The following is a 12,331-nucleotide window of genomic DNA, read 5'->3' as shown; positions in this document are numbered from 1 at the left end:
ACTGTTGGATTGTAGGTCGTTTACTAATAACATCATACACATAAAAAGCTATGGTTATAAATTCTGTGAGAAAAGTTTGGACTCTGATAAATATTTTAAGGCTAAATTAACCAGATTAGTTAAACTATAGTTATTCTTCAAGGTCTGTTTTTATTTAAATTAGCAAGAATATTGACACAACCCGATTATAGAACAAGTGCTAATGAACATTTAACAGCTATCTAGCTATTCTATTCCAATTCTGCCATGAAATTTTTTAGTATCCTTCAGTTGTTCCCAGATCAGCTGCAGTGAGGTGCTATTTGTTTAAATCTGTAATGGTGAATATTCTTGATGCATGTTTTTTTAATCACCAGTGTGGAGGAAGGAACCCAGGCAGGTTCTGGGAAAGACTTTGAAAGCAGTATGTGTGTGAACAGTACAAAGCATGGCTCAGTCTTAGTCTTTGAGTGAATTAATGCAACCTGGTACACACAGCGAGCCTTCCAGGTAATTCAGATCCTGTAGTTTTTGAAGTTCTCAAAGAACTACTGCATGTTTTCTTGCTGCTCATAACACAGAAGAAAATAAACAATTTGAATGCTGCAGAATTGTTGTGAGAAGTCTTTATGCAAAAATCAATTTAATTTCTTTAAATATAACTGGAAAGTGTAGGCACATGCACACACCAATCCACGAAACACTCAGCTATAAATATTTAGCAAGTGTTGTTTCATAGTAAATATTTTTACCTCATGATGTACATACTTAAATTCATTCGTTATTAAATTCTATGTGCTAAACCCCCTCGGATTCTTAGTAATGATGCAGTTTTGTAAGAATGTGATTTAATGGTGCATTTGTCCCTGAGTGATAAAAATAAATATTCAAAATATGATTTTAAAGTATCATATAATTGTATTTTATATCAACATACTGCCACTGAGGGGCACTCTTGTCTCAACCACCTTTCCTTATCTTTAGTCCATTCTAAATATGGAGAAGTCTAAATGTACTTTCAAGGGCAAGCTCAAAATTGCCCTTGAAAAGCGTTTATGTTTCTGTCAAAGATATACAGGCGTTCAGGAAAATTGGAAGAACAGAAACTTATTTGGATTGCTTCTACAACAATTAGTTTAAAACTATTGCAGTATTTAAACAAACACTTCATTTAGTCCTACAACTAGTACAAGTGTAATACCTACTGAATTTTTGGGGACAGCTGAAGAACTTTTATCTGTTGTTTCTGAGTTTTTTTAAGCCTTGGTTTTTCACAGCCTCAATGAAATTAAGGTGAATTGACTTTCTCCCTGATGATAGTATGTACTGTAGAAATGCATGCTGTGATATTGCTCCTAACTCATACAGTCCATGTACCAAAGACTGGAGAATTTGTGATCTTAATGATTATATCTCACAATAGTTGAGGATAAATGTACTGTCCACAGTACATTTCAAGTGTTCTTGGTGAAAGTTTGTCCTGATTTTATTTGGAATAGAGTTAATTCTCTTTCCTGTAGCTGATACAGTGCTGTGTTTTGAATTTAGTATGACAGTAATGTTGAGGACAACACTTCAGTTGTTGCTGAGGAGTGTATACTCTAAATCAAGGACTTTTCAGTTTTCCATGCTCTTCCAGTGAAGAGCTGCACAACAAGCTGGGGGCAGGAAGTACATCCAGAATGGCTCACTTGAACTAACCCAAGGCATATTCCATACCATGGAATGCCACTCCAGTGTATAAACTGGGGCAAGTTGGCCAGGAGTTGGCAGTGGCTGGGCAGGCGATAAGCAACTGCAGTGGGCATCATTTGTTTTTCTTGGGTTTTATTCTGCCCCACCTTCTTTTAATTACAATTGCTATTAATATTACAATAAATTATAGTACTATAATACTGAAATATTATTTTATTTTGTTTCAGTCATCAAACTGTTCTTACATTGGCCCATGAGTTTTATTTTCTTTTTTTGCAATTCTTCTTCCCAGTGGGGAAGGTGAGAAATTGAGTGTGTGGTGCTTAGTTGTTGGCTGGGGTTAAACCATGACAACAAAAGTTACAACAAAATGTCAAATGAATGTGAAGCATATGCTAAAATGCTGAGAAATCTCTGAATTGAATTTATCCTGTCAGTTTTTATAAAGAGGTCTACTTTAAGATCTACTAAAAACTGTACTTCTGCATTTACAAGCTGCACACGCGTCCTAAATAGAGAGAATTCAATTTTCTGGAGTCTTTCAAATCTGAAAACTGACCCAAACTTGCTTTGATCTAAATAGTGTAATGTTCCAGTGGGTTTCCTGTAAAGCAGTGTTGTGTGACTGTGTAAGTGGGATATGGCTGACATTATTTTGCTTTATAAAAGAATCTCATAATACTGCTCTATTTTCTTTTCCTCAGTCAGTTCTTCTGGAAATAGTAACTCTTGTTAATCTCTTGCTATGAGAATCTGCAGGCTGACAGTATAATAAAGGCAGATCATTCATCTGTAATGTTCTTAAAAAATATTGTCTTTAGAGAGGTGCCTTAGTTTCAGACCCTTATGGTATATTTTGATTTAAAAAAAAACAGTGAAGTGATCAACACACTGGAGAAAGACCGTCTAGAGATTCAGACTTTAATTCTGCAACAGCCACACCAATGTACTGCTTTAAGAAAATTCTTGGACTCACAGATAGGTATTTCATACCATGTATATGAGAACAGGACCACTCACATTCCGAATCGCTTGAAGATCTCTTACACAGTTTCTGCTTTTATGTTGGTGGAAAAGGAGAGGAGTGCATAGAGTGGGAGACACTGCCACCTTGCTGTCAGAGCAGAAAAAAATAGACCTGCTAAAGAATTAGGCTTGTTTGTCCTGAATTCATGGAGAAATGTTTTACAGGTAGCTCTTGCAGAACAATTCCAGCAGAACTTGGTAGGCAGGGAAAGAAAACAAGAATTCATACAAAGAAATCTGCAGCCAGCCTGGCACAATGCAAAGTTAAATTTGAGGGACCTCTTCTAGGGATGGTCTCTGCATATCATGTGTGTAGGTCTTACTGAAAAAGAAATACTTGAGATAATACCTCATGCTCTGGTGAGACCTTACCTGAAATAATGTGTACAGCTCTTGGGTTCTCAGCACAAATAGGCATGGACCTTCAGGAGTCAGTCCAGAGGAAGGTTGTGAAGAGGATTAGAGTGGAGCCCCTCTCCTATGAGGAAAGGCTGAAAAAGTTGGGATTGTTCAGCCTGGAGAAGAAAGAGCACTGGGGAGACCTTAGAACACTTTTCTGTACATCAAGGGGACTATAAGAGAGCTGGAGAAGAACTTTTTACAAGAGCCTGTAGTGGCAGGACAAGGGGGTTATGGCTTCAAACTGAAAAAGAGTAGATGTAGATTCAATATAAGGAAGAAATTCTTTACTATAAGGGGGTTATGAGCTCTGGAGCAGGTTGCCAGAGCAGTTTTGAATGCCTCGTTCCTAGAAGTATTCAAGGTCAAGTTAGACGGGTCTCTGAGCAACCTGGTATAGTGTAGGGTGTTCCTGACCATGGCAGGGAGTTTGGAACTTGATAATCTTAACATCCCTTCCTAACCAAACCATTCTACGATCATAGTATGAAGAATTTTTGAATATTTATAGTCATGATGTGTTTTCTTCTTCTTAAGTAATCTGTGTGGTTAGATACTTTCTTTATTCAGATATTTCTTTATTGTTTTGTTTTTAAATTTGTGCAAGACACAAATGAACGTTCTAAGCCCAGAAGGTGCTTCTAATGTGAAGATTGTATAATTTGTTTTGTATATCCCAGGACATCTTTTACACAAGTCAATTAAACTTGGATTGTCTTAAACTTCTTCAGGATCTTTAAAGTTGTGTGTTGTTGCAAATGTAACCAGACATTTGCAATTTGATCCTAGCCAGGCTGTTTCTTACTGTAGAGAACTTTAAGCATATTGTTGTTTTGTGGTCTCTAGAACTGCCCACTGTTTCTGTTTAATTTCTGACATAAATTCCAGAAGAAGGGGTCCATAACTGCCATCTCTTATGCTGGTACAGCATTTAATCATAATTGATTGAGCTTTCAATGCTATGAAAATATAAAATCATGCCAATCTGAAATTTCTCATTCTAAATTGATAGAAACATATTATCAAAACTGTACGTCTCTCGTGAGATTGAAAAACTGATGTATTGTTTCAGACACACACAAAAAAAGGTGGAATTTTAGGTGCAGCCTGGATGAAAGTTGTTTTGTTATAGGCTTTTAGAGATTCATTGAACCAATATTATCTCTGGCTTGCCTTTTAATCTGCCCAGCCTTTTTATAAAAGACATTGGGAAGTTACAGTTCTAAATTGAAAATGCGTATCTGCTTTTATTGCAGCTATATTTTACTGCAGCTGTATTTTGTTTCTAGCACAGTGTATTTCTGTCTAGAGCTCCATAGCTGCATCTGTTTGTAGGACAAAACAGAAGAGATTGTAGATCATCACTTTTCCTCAGTGTCATTTAGTTGCAGCAAGGTTTAGACCTTGATGGTTGCAGGGCTGTGTGGAATCACTTGGTCACCTTTCAGAGCTGATATCAAGGAGAATTGTGAAGGGTACTATACTCTCTTTTAGGAAGCATGTTCTGTTTAATGTTTAATACACACGACAAAATAGCAGCTGGAAGGATCTGTATGGGTCTGAACCTAGGATTATATAGCAGCAGAATGCTAGTTTTGAGACAACTCACCTGTTGGATAAATTTCTAATCATAGCAGGCAGACATGAAATGTCAGAATGGCTAATTTAATGTGACTTGGAAAGTTCAAAGAGTTGCTGGGTGCTGGAAGAAAGCTACCTGTTAGTTTTGTAATTCAGAATATTTGCTTTTTGGGTGTGTTGTATAAAACACCTATTGGCTCTGGATTCTGTTCCATGCCCAGAGAAGCAGAGGCCATGAGATAAAGTGAATGTAACCAGTGTCTGTTATGTGTTAGTCACAGCTCAGATTCACTTGAATCAGTGCTATTTTTTAGCAGATTACATGGCTCATTTAGCTAATATTTGTAATCAGAATTGCTACCCTTCACACTGAGATTCGAGGAAGTCCTTGTAGTACTTTAAAGTTATTTTCATAGTAGGCTGAATGGAATCTTCTACTTTTTTGTATTCACACTGTAAAATCAAACATTCTGGAAATCATTGGTGAATGAATAGCATGATCACATCTCTCCACAAATCTCAGTTCTAGATGTGGATCAGTGCTTAGGTTCCTAGTGCTGAAGTTACAGGCTTCATAAAACTAGCAGTAGATTGTTTACAAAGCATTAATAAAAGCACACAGAAAGGAGAATGATAGAATAGCTAAAAGGTTTATTTGGGAATGAGAAGAAGTTAATTCTGTTTACGTTCTATTGATGGGGAAAAGTAGGATAAGTATGTACTATTGTTGATTAAATTACAAATTATCTTGATTTTAGTATATGTTTTTATAGAAAATAAAGTTCTAATTTTATACTCCAAATCACTGTATCTCAGTAATTTGCTAGCAAACCTGCTTGATTACAATTGTAAACTTGCTGAAGAGAAGCAAAGAGTTTTTTTTCCCATCCTGAACCCTTCAGGGTAGAAAAAGAAACTGTTCAGTGTGTTCACAGTGAAAATGTGATGTGAGCAGGTCTGAAGTTCATATTTGGGGTGAATTTGATACTCTGTTAACATTCTTTCTTGCTCTGCTTTTGGTCTTTGTGTGTGTGTTTGATTTTAGGAGAAATTAATGGCATTTTTGAATAGGGTTCAGATATAAATTAAGGCAACAAACTTGCAAATATGAAGTCAGTGTTAAAATGTATCTGGTTAATTTTTTTTGTCTTGTTTATACTGCAGAAGTATAAGTTATCTATAAGATAATTTTAGGTGAGAATTTTGAGAAATGAAACAGCAAATGAAAATCCAGATTCTCTTAATAAAAAGAGTAAAAATCTGTGGCAGGTACCTAAAATGCTCATTTGAAGAGACTGATAAGATTTAGAAAGTTTCTGTAATTTGGCTATCATGAAAGCTGCAGAGACCATTCAGTAGGAGGTTAAGATACTAACCAAGTCAGCTGACTCCTATTTTCATATTCTGTCTTTCCTTCATGCTCTCTTCCACAGATTGTTAATCTTTTTTGAAACCTCCTTGCTTCATTATCACTCATTCTGCAAATCTAAATATAGGGTAAGCAAGTGGAAAAAGTGAAGGAGGGTGATCAAAATCTAAAGGATTATGACTACATCATATTGTTTTAATTTTTATTCCTGTTTGAAGATTATCTTTTATGGTTGTTTGACTATTTTTTAAAGAATTAAAAAAATTAAAATAAAACCAATTCACAGGGGTCACCTTCCTATTTGGTCCTATCTTCATTTAATACATGAGACAGACCTTTCACAGTTCTCAGAAGTGTTTTCATTTGTTTGTTAGTTATTGTAGCAACTTTTGGCATCACATACCAAATAATCACAGAGTATTAAAAGTTGTAAACCAATTTATTTATTTTTTTAAGACAGATGCTTAAATAAATTAAAAGAAGCAATGTCACTAGTTTGATGCAGTTCAACAGTTGGCAGTTCTTTTTCATTTGAATCTCTATTATAAGCTTGAAAAAGCTAAGAAAAAGAATTTATACTTAATGTAAAGCTGATTGTCCTGGGCTTTACATTCCTTAGCTCTGGCAGCACCAGTTGTATGTAGGAGTTTCTTGCTGGTGTCAATAACGTTTAGCTGAATTTGGAAAAAGTAATTGCCAGTGTTTTATCCCTCCATTTCTGAGGAGCTGAGCTTAAAAGGAAGAGAATATATTTATTCCATCTGGCTGATTTTCCCTTTGCTTTCTTTTTTTTTCATCAAATAATCACTCATGTTGTATCAAAATAAACTACTATTTCCGGAACTGAGATGTTCAGGTCTCTTCTTTCCTTTACTAAATCTTTCAAGCAACAGGAACCAAATTTATTGATTGTTGTAATGTCTCAATAATCTTCCTTCATCTAATATTATTTGAAGAATTCCAAAGGAAGGAATTTAGAATGACCTAGCTCAACTGATTCAGGGAAGTATCAACACTGCAAAAACCTCTGGTCCTTTGGAGATTAATTTTTCTTGGTGTGAGCTGCCTGAGGACTGCCTTAACTCAAGGGAAAAGGGAGACTTCTTGGTTATCCTGTTAATTTAGCATTCTTTCTATTTATATTTTCCAAGCACTGCAGAGCTAGTCCTTCTTTAGACATCTTGTTCAAAGAAAAATGATCTGTGTCCTGGGTGTCTAGATTTGGCTTTCTTATCAAAGGCTCTTTCTGAATTGAAGAACTGCTCCTTTTCACACCCTGAAGGCTTGCACTGAGCAAGAGCCAACAGAAACTAATTTTTCCTACCTATATTTCTTCTGATCTCCAGCTTCTTTTGATGAGTAGCAACATTTTGAAATAAAATTTTTATGAAATGCGTCACAGTGAAAGCAACTGGAATAGGCATGCTATGGGCTCTGTTCAAGTAGAAGAGAAGTCTTAGAATATTTTAAACAATATTATTTATAACACAAATCTTCTTCTTCTGAAGTAGTATTGCAATACAAAAATTATTAACTGGATTTATCAATTACAATAATGTTTTCTGCTCTTTGTGTTTGGATTTAATGAAGTGTGAGGTATCTTAGCTGCATTGTTGTGTGGAGGCAGCAGTAGAGTATTGAACTAGAAAAAACAAACTTGAACTGTTTGCATGGAACTTTGATTAAAAATATAATCTTTAAAGGCTGTGTCAAAGACTACCTGATAATTACACAAGGCACTTATATAAACATAATTACATTATCATCTAAATCTACAGCTTTTTTCACAAGGTAAGGCTAAGATTCACCATTATTTCTTACCAAATTCCATCTCTGAACATGAATTATCAAGTTATTTGACACCTTCCCCCTGTTCTGTGCTCCTTGAAATTGAATTACTTGGAAAATCCACGCTTCCTAACTGTCATAATTTCAAGGAAAGAAAAATAATTACCATAAATTTAGATTATTAGAGATTAGTATGAGATCACTGCTTATTAGATATGTACCATTGTCATACAGTTTATTGAAATATATTAATAGGAACCTGAAATAGGTAATATAGTTTAGATTGAAACCATTGAAAGTGTGCTTACAGTATTTTTAAAGCAGATAGGCCTGATTCAAGTGTGAGTTGCTGATGAATGTGGAGATAAAAAGATAATATTGTTCAGTTGTGTGAAATGTAAATGATAAAAAAAAAATCCCAAACCTCCCTTCCACCCTCCCCCAGCTTTTCAGCTGTTGTGACTGAGCACTGATTGTCATGCAGAGAAGGTGGCTGTTGAGATGTGAATCTCTTTGTCTTTTTTTTAATTATTATTGTAGCTGACTTTGGTCTTGCAAAGCAAAAGCAAGAAAACTGCAAACTTGCGTCAATAGTGGGAACCATCCTATTCTCATGGTAAGTACTCCTGCATATAGTTTTTAGTCTAGTGACTTCCATCTTCATGGTTACTCTTGGAGTAGATAGGGAAGTTGAAATGGAGTAAGGAAAAAAGTGCAAGTCATAAGCTACTCTGCAATAGTTGGTTGCCTGCCTATTTTGATGTTGCCTATTCTTAACACATGGTGGTTACTGTGGGTTAAATTGATGCAAAAATGTACTAACTGCAGTAGTGTAGTAACTTATTCGTCTATATATAGAATATCCTCATAGATAAAGAAATGTGTGTTTGAATTATAAAAAGGTATGTAAACAGTATCAGTTACCACCACCATATGTGATGGCTTTATAACTGTGAGAATGTTCAGCCTGTAGGCTGTGATAAATAATTAAAGGTTCCAAACTATAAGGGGAGCTACTGGTTGCTCCTCTAAATTAAGAGTGAGTCAAGAACTCAGGCATTTGGCAGTTGAACATAATTCATTTTGCCATTTTTTAAACTGTTGCTTGTGAATTCCTGGTGCAAGAATGACAATGATTGACACTTAATCCCTAGAAATCCCTAAATACTAAAATGGCTGCAAGAGTGAGACCTTGTAATATGTTAAATATTCAAGTTCACATACCTTGGAAGACTAATGCTTATAGTTCGTAGTGAGCAAAGGTAAGGGGATTGCAAGGCTGCCTTAATCGGTTCTCCAAATATTCCTGAAGCATAGCACAATCTCGGAGTGACATTGGATCTGTGAGTGATAGTTTGGGTATATAAAGTGTAGCAAGAGTTTGGTGTACCAGTTATGTGGCATCTTTTTCAGCTTCTCTGAAATAATCAATTTGTTTACTTATAACTGGGAAGAGAAGCTGTTGATAAGAAGTTACTCTGCTCTTTTAAACATCAGTTTAAAAATAGAGGGGTTATAGGTGTCAAAACCATGCTGCTGTGGCCCTCAGGCTCACTGAATTGTAATTTTTCTTATCCTGTCTACATTTATTTCTTCTTTTTCCTTTGTTAGATGCCTGTTTTGTTTTCACTGATATAGTTTAGATTTTTAATATTTTACAGGAAACTTTTGTTTGAGAGTAGTGTTCTGTAGATTTAAATACTTTTTAAAATATAATTTTTGCTTATACTATATTTATTATCATTCTCATACCCTGTCTTTATACATGGAAGTTCATATCAGAGCTAGAACTTTGGCAGGTTTTTTTCTACGTGTTTATCCAGCTATTTGGATGCAAAATTGAGGATAAAATGTCCCTTACGTGTTACAGTCTCACAGGTAAGTGGTCCTTTGGGACATTACTTGTCAGTTCTACTCCATAGGCAAAATCATGGATGCAGTGATCCTTGCCTGTCTGCAGTCAGAAAAGAGAACAAGGATACACTACAGATGTCTCTGTATTTAAAATACATGCTTGAGTAATATTTAAAATGACAGGCTAAGATATTAGTCTTTCCAATGTCATAATCATTTAAGAATACTAAAAAGGCTTTGCAAACAGCAGCACACACTGGAGGCCACTTTCAAGGTGCTTGGTTAGTACTGTGAGTGACAGTGGGCTTTTTGAAATGGAAACCTGTTCACAAGGTGAACTGACAGTATTTTAGCACAAGACTTGAAGGAGAAATCAGGGCCTGTAGAGTCTATTGCACTTAAGCAGTGCTTGGACTAGAATTTTAGTGGGGCTTTTTTGTATAATTTAAGTAGATGTTAAAGGCTATTAAGAAGTCAAAAATCTGGGGCTGCCTACCTACCAATGCACCAAAAAAGCCTCAAACCAAACCGAAAAGAGAAAAAGGTGTGAGAGAGCGTTTTCATCTTAGAATGGCAGAAATGGCTTTCTTCTGAATTCACAGGTAATAGTTTTGAGTAGTTTGAGATGCAACCCACTCTTCTTGGAGCAGACAATATAGTACAGAAACAAAACAATAAATGTCAAAAGTAGCATTTGATGCTTATTGTTTAAATTTGACTAAGCAGTGTTATGCAGAATAGTTCAGATAGAAACACATCACTGTATGTACCAAATATTTTTGCATTTGGGCTTGACTGAATCAATTTGCTAATGCAATTTTTCAAACCTTGTGTCATAATAAAATGACTGCAGATGCTGTTTTATGTTTAGAGAGGGGCTTATATAATTATGTTTTGTAATTGTGATGGTTTTTAATTTTACTTCATACTAGGTTGTATTCAGCTATCACACTAATTAAATTCATTTTAATTGGTTATCTCCCTGAACTAAAAAATCCAGCAATGTGTATGTTTAAAATACCAAATATATTAAATGGATGTGTTTACACTTAATACATTAAAAGTTGAAGAAAAGACTGTTTTAGGGAATTTGTAATGAATTCTGAAGTCATAAGTCACTGGAAACAATCTGCTCCAAGTTAGTGGTGACAGTCTTTATTATCGTGTTTTCTCAAAGGCCTTCCCAGGAGAGACAGAGCAGTTGTCCATGGTTATAGAGAATGATGTTTCCTTTCATTTATACCTCCTATTTCTTTGTTTCAAAAAAAGGGTTGTGATTTCAGAAGAAAGGACATATTGCCAGCTGAAAAGAGATGTATATAATTGTATATGTATAGAGACAATTTAGATGAACTCTGGGAAATTAAGTAAATTTTGAGATTGAATGGAATAGAGAATCCCATGATAATTCCTTGAGGACTTGACTGATCACTATAAGCTTTTGAGAAACTATGAGTAGATCCCTCACATGTCATTAAGAAGTGGTCAAGAAAGTTCTACATTAGTTGGTGAGCTAACTTGATCTTTCTGAAAAAAAATTCTTTGCAAGTGTTAGAGAACTGATGCACAGAATAATGTTATTCATTTAGCTTTTTGTGCTAATGTTGGGGAGTTTTCTTGCTGTGGTATTTTGAGCAAACTCCCAAGTAAAATAGTATCTCCCATTCTCAAATGGGAAACTCCCATTTCAGTGGTAACTGGACATACTATTTTACTTGTGTCGCTCACCTTCTCTGCTGTGGAGGAGAAAATATTCTTTGATCTTTGTTTCTGTTGATTGACTACACATTCTGTCTGTATACTGTGTTATGTTAACCAGATTTCTTTTCTAGTATTGGTCACTGCTTCTGTTTATAACCATACCTTGTGAGAGCATTGCATAGATCAATATTCTGGTATGATTTCTCATGTTGAGACCTGGAGTAGCTGCATTGCTTATTGTGGTGGCATAATATTTTCACTTATTTGAGGCATTTTTGTGTTGGGAAAGGTAATTTAAGATGAGAGTGTGTGTTGTATTTTCATACATACTTTATTTTTAGCCTTTATGATGATATATGGTCAAACTGATTACTAGATTTCACAGTAATACTTTCTTCCTCCAGAAATAGAATCTGAAACATTTCACCAATTTCAAGCAAGTTTGTGAGTTTAGGTTCTTAAAATGTTTGTGAAAATTTGGTGATGGATAGCAAGTAGTGAAACAATTCGATCTTGGAGAAAAAGGGTTTTTAACTCAGCTGAAATGTTACCTTCCAAATCAACTGCAGTATATGCTGTGTGATAGCAGTTTGGTGTGTTTAGATAGCCAAGAGAATAGAAAACTGAAGGTAATGTGTAATGGTGAGGGAAAACAGAAAACTAGTGCAAAACTGGTTTTGTGCTATTTTGGCCTTCATGGAACAGATGGCTCTTGGAGGGGTTTTGCTGATTTGAACAGAAAGGTAAGAAAAGTTAAATTATTTCAGTATACTAACACTGCTTTTTTTTACCAGAGGATCTTCTGAAAGTTGTTTAATACAAGTGTTCACTCTCAGAATGAAAGATAGCAGTGAAATACAATTGTGAAAGTTTGGTTGTAGTGTAGACATAAGTTTATAATAATGTGTGTCATCAAAAAATCCAGTGCAATTGGAGTTA

At 35.2% G+C, this 12,331-nt stretch overlaps 1 protein-coding gene across 1 annotated transcript in view; it reads left to right on the top strand.

The window, feature by feature from the left end:
• Positions 1–12,331, top strand: part of NEK10 (NIMA related kinase 10) — a 231,531-nt gene that overhangs the window by 22,965 nt on the left and 196,235 nt on the right. The window contains 1 exon segment of the mRNA XM_088160584.1: positions 8,378–8,453. Within this exon segment, the coding sequence (XP_088016710.1) occupies positions 8,378–8,453 (76 nt within the window).

This window comes from Sturnus vulgaris, chromosome 1 (genome assembly GCF_052056855.1).
Source record: "Sturnus vulgaris isolate bStuVul1 chromosome 1, bStuVul1.hap1, whole genome shotgun sequence".
NCBI classification, from domain to species: domain Eukaryota; kingdom Metazoa; phylum Chordata; class Aves; order Passeriformes; family Sturnidae; genus Sturnus; species Sturnus vulgaris.
This window is presented reverse-complemented; position numbering and strand designations above follow the sequence as displayed.